General features: G+C 40.6%; 1 protein-coding gene across 1 annotated transcript in view; it reads right to left on the bottom strand.

The window, feature by feature from the left end:
• Nucleotides 1-3,053: 3,053 nt before the first annotated feature.
• LOC309556335 (extracellular sulfatase Sulf-1-like) overlaps nucleotides 3,054-15,925 on the bottom strand; it is a 28,009-nt gene continuing 15,137 nt past the window's right edge. The window contains exon 8 of the mRNA XM_082258788.1: nucleotides 3,054-5,859. Coding sequence (XP_082114914.1) covers nucleotides 5,072-5,859 — 788 coding nt within the window. The 3' untranslated portion in view covers nucleotides 3,054-5,071. The remainder of the gene's footprint in view (nucleotides 5,860-15,925) is intronic.

Genomic DNA, 15,925 nt, shown 5'->3' with positions numbered 1-15,925 from the left:
AGTTAATACTTTCCACACAGATGGCTTCACAAGGGCTCCCTTATGTAGGCAGGTGCTGCTTCCCATAGAGTAAAACCTCACAGGCGTTGAATGATATACCCCCAATACAAGTGGCTCTGTAGACAGATGTGGTAGACCTTAAGGGTCCTGGGGGAGAGGCAGCATGTGGGACAGGCAACTCCAGGGGCCACCTCTGGGATCACTCGATGTAGTGGAGTAGAGGGGTACTGGTCGGCAAGGAGACAGTGGGAAGAGGTTCACATCCAGGGGAAGGTCCACTCTGGGAATGAAGTCCTGTAGAGAACTGTGGTGGCCACCCGGTGTTGCCAGGGAGACCGAGTCGCTGGCATGCACGGAGTCAACCAATCATTCAACAAAAGTTTTCGTGTTTGTCCCTTCGGATTTTGTTGGGCTGTGTACTAACGATCAGATTATTGTGCAATCGATTTGAAAGCAATTTATTTTCAAACAATTATCTGATCGTGTGTACGAGGCATTAGGCTGGGTATACAGGACCTGAATATTGGCCTATATCATCTGGTTCAACAGGAAATGGCCAACATTTGGTCTGACAACTGGGTTTTGAAGAAGGGACATGCTGGAAAACCAGCATCCAATCAGCGCTCATAGCCAATAGCTGTGAGCACCAATCAATGTGTTTTAGCAGGAGGGGTAGTCCCCCTGTCAGAACACAAAGACACAGTACGGGAGATCGCCACACCAATATTGCATGTTAGTACAACCATCCCTCTTTTTTTTTTTTCATTCAGCTTGCTGGGTTAAATGAAAAAAGATAAAACTTTACATGTGTACCAGGCCTAAAGCAGGGGCCACCCGAGGCTGTTATTTTGTTGGTACCTCCCATCCTACTCTTGCAGGTGGTGCTATAGCCCATCAATCGAGCTCTAAACATACAGCAGTGTCCTTTAATGAACAGAGAGAAATACATTTTAAAAGAGGAGTACAGGTTTCCTTTTTTAGTGTACATCTATTCTATGTGAGCTGCAAATACCTAAAGATCTTTCTAGCCCTCTGAGAACTGCCCCCTTTCTGTTAAAATAGGAGTTAAATGCCTGTGGGAGGTGCTAGAGCCTTCTCTGGTGTGCCATGCCAACAATGTGGTCTGGATCCACCCCCTTTCCTCTCCTCTGATTGATGTCGGCTCTCTGCTTGCTCCAGGGAGTTCAGACAGCACACTCTGCTCCTCTCCCTTCTCCCCCCTCCCTCCTCCTCCTTAGGCTGTTCTGATCTTAGTACGCAGCCAGCAGCAATTGCAGCAATTCAGTGACTGTAAGAGAAGTCACTGAAAGTGCTGTGTATGGGTATCTACTGCATGTTTACAGATACAGCCTTGATCTATACAGTGTATAACTGCCTGCTATGCAGCACAGCCGTTCTGATCTGAGAACTGCAGAGCTGCAGCATAACAGGCAGTTATAGACTGTACAGATCGAGGCTGTCTGTAAGCACATGCAGGCTCTCTGAAGGAGCTCTAATGTGTGTCCTGTGTGTAGGGTCAGGCTGCGAGGAGAAGCTCAGCAGCCAGAGTATCCATGAAATAAAGGAGGGAGGGTGGAAGCCCTACACCCAACACCCCCCAGATCCAAGCATGCCCATGCCACTTTTGTCCCAGCAGTGAATTAGGCTCTGTTTTCTGTGTGAGGTCATATTACCATGGAAACAGAGCCATGTGACCAACAAGCTCGCTCTAGTTTGCTGCTTGAAAGGATGCACGTGCAGGAAGCTTGCCCACATCACCTAGGGAAGGAGGGACAAAGAGAGGGGGTGGATTGTTAAAGTTGTAGCAACCCTCTCTAAACTTTCAAACACCTAAAGGACTCTTACTGGGAGCTACATCAGTGGCGGGACAAGGTTATCCAGTGCCCAGGGCAAAGATGCCAAACTGTGCCCCCCTCCCCCATTTATGATGTGCACACATAGAGGATCCTACACCCAGTAAACCATTGCACCCAGGGAAACTGTACCTCCCGCCCACCCCTTGTCCCGGCCCTAAGCTACATGAAAAATCAAGTGCACCTGGTGGAAAAACAAAAGGAGGTGGGAAAGAAAGAACAGCTGATTTGTGATGTTGGTAATATTTGCTAATTATTTAACCCATCCCATACTTCTCCTTTAAGTGTCCTACTTCTGCCTAGAGTAGAAGAAATCCAAGTTTGAGACCGCACTCAGGGTGTTATGATGAAATCAAAAGGTTTCTTTATTCCTCATAAATAAAGTAGACAGACAGTGTACAAACAGACGTGTCGGGTTGACGCGTTTCACGACACTGTAGGTCGCTTACTCATAACCATGTGGTTATGAGTAAGCAACCTACAGCGTCGTGAAACGCGTCAACCCGACACATCTGTACACTGTCTGTCTACTTTATTTATGAGGAATAAAGAAACCTTTTGATTTCATCATAACACCCTGAGTGCGGTCTCAAACTTGGATTTCTTCTACTCTTGGATGACGGATCTGACCTGCACCGGGTTTGGAACATACACCTGAGCGGCTTACCCTCATTGTCTCCTACTTCTGCCTGTCATTTGAGTTCCAGTGCCAACCTTAAATTTAGCTCTCCTGCAGCAGGCTGAAGATAAGGACTGCTGCAATATGTAAATGCACCAGTCTATCTTAGGCTGCACAGTACGCCTTCTGTCTTGTCACATACAGCTAGCTCTCCAGCCAGCAAAACTCACATTTTCAGAGCAGTGTCAGACCACCAAAGGGAAACTCAATAACCTGCCCAAAATTCAGCTCCCCTGCAGCAGACCTAAGATAAGGACCTCTGTGCTCACACAAATATCAGCGGTCTTTATCCAGCAGACAGAAATTTTACTTGAAATTGCATTTGGGTTTTAAACTTAAGCTTGTCTATTTATAAAAATTTTTATCTTCTCTTATTAAGTATTAATAAAAGAAAATAATGTAAATTAGCTTAAAATGAACTTAAATAGATAAATATATAGGTAGATAGAATATATAGAAGAATATGCATGTATCAATCATAAAACACAAAAGTAAAAGGCCACTTCAATAAACTTTCAGAATTGTAAAAGTAAAGCACATTTTTATTTCAAGAAATGTTGCTTCGTGACTTTCCTGAAGTCCGAATTGTTCTATAAAAGTATAACATGATTAAAAAAAAACACAGAACAAAGCCTATTAATCTTAAATCTATTTACAAAAAAAAAAAGAGTACTTTCATAACCATAAATATGTTTGTCATGTCACCACATAACGTGAGGCGCATAGCAACAGTTTTTATTATATGTACATAGACCACATTGGGACTGCTCGGAGAAAAGAAACATTCAAAATCCCTTGGAACAAATGTGGTGCTGATGTGCATTGCTGACATGGAATACCGAAGAAATATTTTGACAAAAAGGAAAAGAAAATGTATTCCTACCTGGATATGTAAAAACATTGAGGTAATTTGTAAATGGATGTAACATTTACAACTTTAGTTAACGGTATACTCATGACTATGTTTATGTATAGGTTATGTGCCATGTTTGCTGTTTTTGATGCCTCTAGCTGGACCTTCTTGGTAACCCCCATGTGGAAAAATACATTTATAGTACATTAATGTTGCAGCCAACAAGCTGAAAATGGAATTCAAGTGTAAATGAGCTTAAAGTGCACAAATCCTTTTTTGACTTTAATGGCAATCCACAACAGCCCTTGAAAGTCATATACTTACCTGTTCCGGCTCCACCTGCTTGGTGCTTCTTATTTAAATCTTAATATCAAGGCCAAGTTTTCCCACATATGTACAACACAATTTATATTCATTGCAATGAAAAGTCCTTACTCTGCTCATCCCTAGCATAGTAGGGACAGGTAAATCTATGGCTATCGAGGGCTGTTGAACAAAGACATAGGAGGCCAGTAAATGTAAGTGCACTTTTAAAGCTCCTAGAACTGGCAAAACTTGGAAACTTCCATGTTACCAGGCTGTGGAAAAACAAGCAGATGGGGAACTTCCATCAAAATTGGAAGCTCTCTTTACATTGTGCATAAATCAGTAGGTATGTCAAGAGAGGAAATGAAGATACATATCACTAGAATAAAGCTGAATTAATGTGCTCTAGATTGCTCCAGCATGCCAATGATAGAACAATGGGAGAAATAAACCAGTGATTCACAATTATGGGATAAAATCCCAGTAAATATGATACAAGATAACTTTTTGGGCAAGCAGTTCCTCTTCTCTGGATTGCATTCACAAAATATTACCCTCTTTATAAATGGAGCAATATCCCCTTGTAAGTCACTGATTCATTAGATTTTCTCTCACCAGCAGATCTATCATCTATTGGTCTACCAGATTTTTGCCCGATTTGGTTATCAATGTATTTATCCAAATCTGACAAATGCAGCTATCAGACAACACAGTAAATGCCTAGGTTTAGCAGGTGGCAGGAGAATTGGCTGTACAATAATAATACTTAGATGGATAAATTCACCTAACACCATACAATTACTGCTGACTAGATATTAATCAGATAGATTATATTTGCCCCTCACACAAAGTGAGTTTTCTCCAGATTTTCGTAATCTGTCACCATAATCTCCTAATAAATCAATGGGAGAACACTGATTCCCAATTAGGCATTCATTATGAGATTTTGAATTTTTTAAATAAAATTGTAAAAAGCACCTTTCTGCAAATTTTTTTTCTGGTCACAACAATATGTTTAGAACTAAAAGTAAAAAGGGAAAAAAACATGGTGGTCAAGCTTAAAAGCTTTATAAAAGTGCAAAATTAGTTTACTAATTCCAGTGGTTAGAAAATAAAATATATATTTAGTGGGGATATAATTGTCTGTGGTGTTTAAACATTTGACACATATGAGCCCAAATAGTGAAAAAAATAATTGTGTGTGACGTCAAATTTCATGAAGAATTATTAATTATTGTTATTTATCAAGTATCTTATTGGAGCGATGTTTGAAGGCTCCGTTGTCCATATTGTGAAAAGCAAAAAAGCTACTGGATGCACTGGAATGTCAAGTGCCACAGTCACTGGTTAAATTTAGCTTTTGTTAAAGTACATTTTTTTCTAATCAGAAGAAAGCGAGAACGAGGCACTGCCTTCCATATCTAAGTTTGTATCTGTTTCCCCAGAAAAATCTTTTGTTGGTCGGGCTTTTGTATTTTCGTGGTCTTCAGAATCATCTAAGTGATCCACAGTGGAGATATTTTTTAGCTGGGGAGCCATGGAGTCGATAGGAAGATACACCTGGTCTTGAAATATATCTTCACTTACAAGACGACGTTGCTGAATTTCTCTAGGGGTATGACTGAAAGTCTGCATGTCTAAATTCATTTTAGATTCGAACTCTGTGAGTCCATTTCCACTGAAGTCCACATCATAGGTGTCTAAAGAAACTTGATCTCTCTGTCTTTCAGTTTTGCTATAGCTCCAGTGTGCCTGGTTCTTTTGTTTCTCCTTGGGGAGATTGTTTTCAAGTTTTTTCTTGTGATTAAATATCACTGTGCTCAAATTAACTTCCATTTTAGGTTCCCTTTCTTCTGCAGCTACACCGCTAAATTCATCTTCAGAGTCAGCAGAGGACATTTCCACCAGAGCCGACGCATCGGAGGACACGTAAGTTCGTACAACCACAGTCGAATTTGCTGTAACTTTTTTAGGGATATTGTTCAGCAGTGCAAAAACTCTATCTACATCCTTCAAGTAATTAGCCCAATCATCTGGACTAAGTCTATACTTGTTTCTGTAGCCATACAAGCTTTCATTAACGCTGTACAGATCTTCCAGTCCTTTCCAGTCAACATCCTCTGTGAAATTGGGCAGGTTAACCTTCCCATCCATCCCATAGTTGTCCCCTGTAAAAATAGAGATTATATAGGTCATTGCATTCTAGCTTCAATACAATCTTTCACTTCTTCACACACTGAATTTTTAAAATTCAATTTAAAATGGAAATGTGTTAAAAATGAGGAATAATATTAAATAAAATTAGGTTAAAATGTGTCAATTATTTTCCACTCAGTAAACAGAATGCATATTTACAGTCTATTCAAATAAATTCTGAGCACAGGGAACCCATCACAGAAAAAAAAAAAAAAAAAAACAAGTAATACACTTAAAGGAGTTGTAAAGTCAGAAGGGTTTTTGTCTTAATGCATTCGTTGCTTTGGGATAAAAAGCCTTCTGTGTGCAGCAGCCCCCCTCACACCCCCTAATGCTTACTCTGTCCAGCGCTGTCCACGAGTCCTTCGGCCGTCCGGGACTCTCCCTCCTGATTGGCTCCCATGGCTGTCAATCAAAGTCAGTTAGCCAATCAGGAGAGCGAGAGGGGGCGTCTGAATGGCAGCTCTGTGTCTGAATGGACACATGGAGCTGCAGCTCAGCTCGGGTGCCAACATAGGAAGCTGCTTGCTGTGGGGGCACTTGATAGGAGGGATGGGCCAGGAGCACCAAAGAGGGACCTGAAGAGGAGGATCTGGGCTGCTCTGTGCAAAACCAACTGCACAGAGGAGGTAAGCATGACATGTTTGTTATTTAAAAAAAAACACGACTTTACAATCACTTTAAAATATGCCATTTTTACCCAAATGCTGTTTAAAAGTGCATCTATGATTTATCTAGGCAAAGCTACAAGATAACAGTGTTGGGTGCTTAAGGGGCCAATCACTGAGAGTTAGAACTGTCATATGAGAGCAAGGGGAGTAAGTAACATGCACCCTCATACCCAGAAGTACCAGGATTTTATTTTTCGCTCCAGAAGCCAACAGAGTGTGGAAAGGGGAGCAAAGGAATATGTGTATACTATATTCAGCTGATGGGGCTGCCATTTTAAGTGAATGTTTAGCTCTACCCTGCATGGAAAAAACACAGGTTCACTTTAAGAACACTGCCAGAAACATAACAAAAAAAGCCTATCATAAATCGATTCATTTCAACATATATTTTACAAAGTTTTGTTTATTACTGACTGCTTTTTTTAAATACCATCATATTCGAATCTAATACAATGCCATGTTAACACTTTTATAAAGCTAAATTAAATGCCCACTCCACCCAAAACTAGCATGTCAGTGCTCAAACAAGCTCAATCACACATTAGATGAATATATTTCTTAGGAACTCCGGTGATGAGATAGGTCCACCATAATAATTTGTTTTCTATATAGTTCTATAAAACATAAGAAGACAGTAGGTAATAAAACACATTGATCCCACCCATAATGGAATTATCCATCATATGTGATGTTGTACATGTTTCTCTGCTCATAAACCATTGCAGTATGTATTTGTCATTTATTTTATTATCTGCTTTTGTGGGCCATCATATATTTTCTGGCTTCTATAGCAGCTTGGTATAGAAAACTGGAAGTTGTGAATTGCCAAAAGGTAATGGTAATGGTAATGGTAATACAATGGTAATGACAATGGATGATAAAACTGTAATGATTCTGTCAGCACGATGTCACTGCTGCAAAAGTCACGGGTGTTCTTTTCTATAAAGTGAGGTAGATCTGTGTTCACAAAATGGATGTTTGGTGTGGACAGGTACACTTCTTTTCACACTTTAGTTAGCCAAGCCCAGGTTTACTTTACACTATAGCAAATCAGCCTCATGGTGCTCATCTGCTCTGGTGACAGTCACCTGAAAAAATCCCATTATTTATTAATAATGTATTGTTAACCACTTACGGACCGCCCACTGTGTATTTACATCGGTCATTTGACGTTAAATACCGAGGTTATGGCAGAAGATAGCTGCCATAACCCCGGTATTTCATTAAACAGCGGGCGGTCCACTTTAACATAAGGGTGGGTCCCAGCGGCAGATTCTCTCGCTGGATCACCTTTATGGGCAGCAGGAGAGCCCCCCTCCCGCCGCTTCCCGGTCATTTTCCCAGCTTACCGGAGACATTGGTAGCGGGGAAAACAATCCGGTCTGCTCTTCTCTGAGGCAGGAAGTCGAGTGAAGGCAAGATGGCCCCCACTCGACTCTATGGCCTTGGAGGACTGGATCGACGTCATACGTCCCTATTCACTTGGCGTAACATTATCTTTCACATTATAGAAAATATTTGGGCTAATGTTAGTTTCCTTATTCTTTAATTTAAAAAAGTGTATTTTTTCCTAAAAAAAATGCATTTTTAAGACCGCTGCGCAAATACGGTTTATTAAAAAAAAAAAAAAAGCAATCTCCATTTTATTTTCTAGGGTCTCTGCTAAAAAAAATGTATAATGTTTGGGGGTTCTAAGTAATTTTCTAACCAAAAAAAAAAAAAAACGGATTTTAACTTGTAAACATCAAGGCCCAGTCCTTAAGTGGTTAAAAGCAGTAGGAATGGGGAGGAGGCGAATTAGATGCCAACAAACAAAAATCCCATTTGATTTTAAATTTAAACCTTTCATTTTTTTTTTTTTTGTATAGAGCCCCAGTCAGTGTTTCTATGTCTGTATCTTAGTGGGTACTTAAGACATAACAGGAAGTGAGAGACAATCTCTTTAAAATAAGGTAAATTCTCTCTTCCCTACTGGAAGTTGTGATCTTGTGACGAATTAAAACGTTGGATTTCCCCCCACTTTTAGTCCAGATGACAAACCTAACAGGACAATTCAAGAAAGATAATCTCCCCAATGAAGATACAGACTGCAGAATACTGACAAGGGTTCTAACCCCTCAACGACCTATCTAAAAAAACGGCTTTAGATAAGCTTTAAGAAAGAAAGAAATAGATGTTTTTAAACAGAATAGTTAGAAAACGCAGGGGTTTATTTACTAAAGCTGGAGTGAGCAAAATCAGTTTCACATCTGCAGAGGAACCAATCAGCTTCCAGGTTTTATAACCAAAGCCTAATTGAACAAGCTGAGGTTAGAAGCTGATTGGTTTCTCTGCAGAAGTGAGACATTTTTGCACTGATTTTGCACTAGAGTATTGTTTCAGATAGATAGGCTTTGTTTGCAGTCAGATGTTTTCAGTTCACTTTAAATTTTTAATTTAGCGGTGTGGATGAGCTCTAGGAGTCTGAGCTTGACATGTGTTTCTTTAGATGTATAAGGTCCTATTCTATTCATTTTGGGTTGAGGCATAAGCAGGTCATAGGAGGCTCCGGCACCACAACACATGCATACATGTGCTACATTAAAGTGCAAAACCCAGTGGTTGAAAAAAAAGTCTTTCTATACGATACTTAACATGTTGACTATTAGGGGATTTTAGGAAAATTTTAACAGAAACCTGCCACAAGAAAAACATGGAGGCTATCACCACTATTCAGATTTTGTCTATTATGGTAACCCCCTTGTTTAGATAAGATCAAGTCAATGGTCCAGAGCAATTCCGTAGATAAGAATTTCAGAAACTCCTCAGACTTTCCGAATATGCACAATTGTTTTGGGGTTTTGACTCAATGTAGAAAAGCCAACAAAAAACAGGCAACTAGTATTTTAAGAAGAGAGTCAGCAATGGCTGCCCCGAAAATTCCTCTCATGACTGCTTCGTTTTAAGGAATGCTAGGCATAGAAAAGTCCAAATATTAGTGCACACCTATATTAATTCATAAATCATTCAGTTCGCTTCTCAATAATGTACAAGTAACTAAACTGTATCGCATACTGATTTCCCATGATCTCCTGAACATAACAAATCAGAGAGTGAGCCAGACTTTATTGAATTGCACAAAACTGTTTAGGTAGCTTATGGTTGTGAAGAGCACAGGACCTCAGCAATACAATGATTCCTAGTCCAGTGATTGTTGGTGACACAGGAAGCTGCTTTAGGATTCTTCTCCTTCCATTGCAGGTCAGACTTTTGTAATGTGTTCGCACTAACTTCTCTTCAACCCCATCTAAGCCCTGTTCTTTGATATACTATGCATGCACCCCTTTTGTGACTTCAGACCAGGCAGATTGGCTTAACAATAAAGCACTTTACTGAAGTATCATGTATTGATATCTATACTATACAATTGTTTGCGCAACATTGTGCGATTTTGGAAAATGTATTTCAGGTCATATCTACAATGTCTGTCATTCAACATTATCATGTTTACCTCTGTCATATGTGTCGTTATTGTAATTGCAATAAATATGTTTTTTATTCAATTGGCTGTGTCACACGCCTCATTTAAAGTCTCAAATTCCCCCCTCTTTCTCATGTTTGCTACTTTACTGAAGTAGTTGTATATAACAAATGAACAAGTCACAGGAACATCTTTCATGCAAATTCCTATACATAGTTCTCTCGTTTCCACTGAGCGGTACGGTACGCTATTTTTGCAGTTTCCATTGTGAATAGTACCCTAATTCCGAACCGTTACGTACCACTTTTTTAGGACCTTTTCGTTGGGGTACCAAGCACATTGGTACCGTACCAACAGGGTGGAGCTACACTCTGCAGAACTTTGATTGGTTGACAGAGAATCGTCTATCACAGCTTTCCTGCTACACCACGCCTATCTTGAAAGGGTACTATTAGCAGTGGAAACGCAAGGTGTACCGTACCGAACCGTACCGAACCGAACCATACCACACAGTAGAAAATACATTTAACCCATAAAATAATGAGCAAAACTAACACAGCAATACCTCAGTAAGCTAACATACTGAGCTGAAGATATTGAACAGAGGTGTCCCCTTCTTACTACATCGTATGGTAGGGTTGTGTGAATTATAATTGTGGCTGCACGGAATTAAAGATACTTAGGCAGGTAAACAATTCATAGATATATATTTTATGAGTGTGTGTTTTGGTATGGCTGCAGTTTCACCCTAAATCATCTTTTTTATTAATTTAATAACCAAAAACAAAAGAAAAGGATCTCTGGCAGCTCGGTCAGTCTAAGGTCATCTGGGTAAGTAAATCTGTATTAAACTTAAGTGGCAGGCGGAATGCATACAATGCAAAAAATGTTGTCTGCGTACAGGGCAAACCTCTACAGTGCGTCATAACCACAATAATGCTGCTTTCCAGGCAGATGTTTTGTGATTTTCCTATCAAAGTGTCAAACTGCAGACAAACGGATTTTCTCAGAGCAGATACTGGAAATGCAGAGCTTTAAAAAAAATGTAGCCTGGAGCAAACTCATAATGGATGTTATGCAAGTGTCTCATCTGGAACAAAATCCCCTGAGGGCCACTGCAAACACCTTTAGAAGAGCTAGATATAAAAAGTATTAGCAACAAGCACTGTCAAAATAGGCCAGAGAGGTCTACTGTCCTCTAAACTCACTGGGTTGAGGTCTACTGTTCCCTAATCTCACTGGATTGAGGTTCACTGTCCCTAATCTCCCTGGATTGAGATTTACTGTCCCCAATCTCACTGGATTGAAGTTTGCTGTCCCTAATCTCACTGGATAGAGGTTCACTGTCCCTAATCTCCCTGGATTGAGATTTACTGTCCCTAATCTCACTGGATTGAAGTTTGCTGTCCCAAATCTCACTGGATTGAGGTCTACTGTCCTCTAAAATCACTGGATTGAGGTCTACTGTTCCCTATTCTCACTGGATTGAGATTTACTGTCCATAATCTCACTGAATTGAAGTCTACTGTCTTCTTATCTCACTACTGTCCCTAATCTCACTGGATTGAGGTCTACTGTTCTCTTCTCTCACTAGATTGGGAGAAAACTTTCATCTACATCTATAGGTAAATTTAAATGAACCAAGCTTGAATAGTATTTTCTGGGTGATTGTTATTCAGCTAATAGTCATTTAACATCACATATATATGGATTGACAGCTAGACAGAAGTTAGCTGTGTGCAGGTCTGGAAGACAGTGGCAGCAACCATCTGAACCACATCTAGTATAAATGGGCCCCCATGAAACAATTAATTGATTAATCGACAACTAATTGATTATGAAACAAGTTGTCAACTATTTTCATAATTGATTAGTTGGTCAGCCGATTAGTTGGCCTGCATACAGAATGCATTTTTTGTTTCCATATCGGGAAATACAGTGCAGCACACATACAGCTCAGTACACTGTCCATACATATCAATATACACAGTGCAGCACACATAAAGCTTAGTACATCCTGAATACATGTAAGTATACACAGTGCAGCGCACATATAGCTCAGTACACCCTCAATATATGTCAGTATGCACAGTGCAGCTCAGCTACAGCTCAGTACATCATCCATACATGTCAGTATACACAGTGCATTACACCTACAGCTCAGTACACCCTCAATATATGCCAGTATACACCGTGCAGTGCACCTACAGCTCAGTACACCATCCATACATGTCAGTATACACAGTGCAACACACCTACAACTCGGTATACCCTCCATACATGTCAGTATACACAGTGCAGCACACATACAGCTTGGTACACCCTCCATACATGTCATTATACACAGTGCAGTGCAGTGCACCTACAGCTCAGTACACCCTCCATACATGCCAGTATACACAGTGCCACGCACCTACAGCTTAGTACACCCTCCATACATGCCAGTATACACAGTGCCACGCACCTACAGCTTAGTACACCCTCCATACATGCCAGTATACACCATGCAGCGCACCTACAGCTCTGTACACCATCCATACATGTCAGTATACACAGTGCCATGCACCTACAGCCTAGTACACCCTCCATACATGCCAGTATACACCATGCAGCGCACCTACAGCTCAGTACACCCTCCATACATGCCAGTATACACAGTGCCACGCACCTACAGCTCAGTACACCCTCCATACATGCCAGTATACACAGTGCCACGCACCTACAGCTTAGTACACCCTCCATATATGCCAGTAAACACAGTGCAACGCACCTACATCTCAGTACACCATTCATTAGAGATGGGCTCGGGTGTGTTCGGGTTCCCACTTGCCCGATCCTGCCAGGAAGCCGACATTGCACACGGCTAACATTTTCTGATCTGTTCAGCTGTGAATCGGGAAATGTCTCACTGCCTGTGATTAGCCGCGTGCAGTGTCGACATCCTGGCGAGATCCTGAACACGCCGGAGCCCATTCCTACCCTCCATACATGTCAATACACCCTCCATACATGTCAGTAAGCTTGTGAATGTGTGAGGAGCAATGCCTCATGGGACAAGTAGTCCTGGCAAGGAGAAAGAAGTGATTCTAAAGGCAGTTCTATCTTACCTTGTTATAGGGGAACTCTTAGGACAGGAGGAGCAAGAAGCACCGACAGGGCACCCCAGAATAGGAAGTATAAGTACTGATACTTTTTCCAAAGTACCCCCCGATATCAATTACCAATACCCATCTTTAATACCATGACAGTTTTTTTCTTTAGACTAATGAATTATTACCATTTCTTTATAATTATGAAGAGCCGTTCTTCTGTGGCTTTGAAATTGCGCTACTTCAGCGTGATTTCAAAACCGCAGATCAGTGCAATTTGGACCTCTGATTTCATTTAACAGAACTCAATGCAAGTCAATGGAATCACAAAAAAGGTATCGGTTTTAGTATCAGGGCACCCTTTCCAGCAAACTATACATGAAAAACAGGGATATTTAGTTCACATATATTTCATCCGGAATTTGTATTGTTAAAAAGTGGTCAAGCCCCTTTAGCTCCTGATAGTTTAAATAAGTGTGCTCTTCTCCTCTCCTCTGTACACATGAACACACTCCCTTTAAGGCGATTATTATTCATGTATTTTGAAAGATTGTATGAAAAACTGTTTAGCACATAAGGTCAGCCCACTAGTTTAGGTTTATATTGGCCAGACACAATGAGTCTAAGCTACCCTTCAGCCAATAAATACCTGGTTTTATCCCCTCAATCTTTTATGCAGCATTTTGTTAAAAGCAAACAGATAAATTCTTTCTTCTAATACCATTGCAAGGGATCTTACTATATATTGCTCATAGTAACAAAATAATGTAGAAATTGAGGAAAGAGCAACAGTGGCCCTGAATCATCAAGGTCAGGACATCTTAAATAGCACTTAGGGCATGCTAAATGTGTCTCTTAGTCGGTTTTATTGCATGTCATAATAACACGCTATTTGGCAAGTCCAGAGTGCCATTACAGTTTGATAAATCGGTACTAAGGAGTACAACCAATAAATCCTTCTGCTTTTAGAAGGAATAAAGCTTCTGGCTGTTTCAACAGCTCAGTACTATTTTACAAAATGGGCAGTTTCTAGATCTTCTGCTATAAATGTCAACCTATGGCCACGCCTAAATGTCAACCTATAGTCAACCAGTCACCTCCAAGATTCTGAAGGAATTTTAACAATAGGTATGTATTACTTTTATTATTATAATGTAGGCTTGGGTTTAAAATATTTAATCACTTCCCCATATTTACGCCTCAAAACGCACTGGATGTTTTCATAGCTGCTTCTAAGGGCGCCTGGCATTTTTTTTCTGCCTCTAAACGCCCCTCTATGTTAGCCTATGTGTCCATGCACACATAGGCTTTAAGCAGTGTTTGATGGAAGGAGCTTTTAGAGACAGGAAAAAACAAACCCACGGCCAGTGCGTCTGGGAGCAGCAGAGTTTGGGCAGAAAAAAATACTTGACACTACTAAAAGATGCTAAAAGCTGCTAAACGCACCTAAATGCTAGTGCATGATCATTATTTCATTTTAATGGGCAGAATAAATTATTTATTCTGCCCAAATAAATGGATTAGTGCCCAAGAGCTTGACGACTGTAAAAGCTCCTAAAAGGTTGTAAAAGCTTTAGAACACTGTTACAAGCGTCAGACATTTTTTCTGCAAAAAGGCTGCTGGCTTCTAGGAGAGTTAAAGAGGAAGTAAAACCTGAAGAAATTTTCCCAGTAATCATATGGCCACTATGTATATCATTTCTGAAACTCACAAGGATATGAATTAGCCCTACAGGATCTTTCTTACTGATTGTGCAGCTTGGTTTCTTTTTTACCTTTTCTGACTGAAGCCGGCGCCATGTTTGTGGTTGCCTTCCGATTCAAGCCTTATCTGTACTTCCGCCCTTTCCTCTCTGTCACAGCCAGAATCCCGTGCATGCTCAGTAAAAACTAACCAAGCCTCGTTTTAGTATACCGTTACCTTGGTGACAAAGGCCAGCAAACCAATAGGAGTACACATGTAAATATCCTCCCTCTGTTAACCATGGATGTCATTGTTCACACCCCCTGTGACGTAGCTGGTCACATGGGGTGTTTCAAGAACACTGGTATCTCGTGGGATTGTAATGCCGTGGAGCTTTGCAATCAGAGGCACGGCACATAGCTGCACAGACTGATGTCTTCCTGAGTGTGCCGTAAATGAGGGACAAAACACGCATGCGCGAGTGACGTCACGGACACAAACAACGGCATTATCTCTTAAACAGCGCAGTTTGTATTACTTTTAATGCCACCTACATGTAAGTTATTGTAAATTGGTTTGCATGCTGTAAAGTTGTTCAGGGGAGTTTACTTCCTCTTTAAATAAATGGCCTGGGTGCATGAGGCCTTAGCTCTGTGTGTTGCTGCCCTGTCATCTGCCTACCCTTGCACACTGTCTCCCAACTCCTGAGAGTGCATAACAGTGTAAACAAAGCCTTGTAGTTTAGAGTATAGGAGTATAAACAACTAAAGGGGTCTGTTATTGGACACTGCTGTGCACTCTATGTAGCTGGATTACCACGTGTGAGGTCTGATTGTTGACAGGCAGCAACTGTGAGACTTCAGGTTCTCGCTGACCTCCTAACTCTCAAACATAAATAAACCTGCACATATTAATCTAATACTGACCACCTGCCCTACTGTGATAGGGTATTTTTAAAGGGCAACCAGCCTAATCTCTAAATATATAGCTAAAAACATGTACATACAACTGTTTTATCTATATGGGGGCATGTCCTAAACAGGGTGACAATATGGCAATACAGTGACATTGATATATCTTGTTTTTCATTGGCTGATTCTAATTTACTCATTTATGGCTAACCTAAAAAGTACA

This window comes from Pelophylax lessonae (genome assembly GCF_965119305.1).
Source record: "Pelophylax lessonae genome assembly, chromosome: 5".
NCBI lineage: Eukaryota > Metazoa > Chordata > Amphibia > Anura > Ranidae > Pelophylax > Pelophylax lessonae.
Note: the sequence above shows the minus strand (reverse complement) of the source record. Positions and strands in the feature narration are given on the sequence as shown.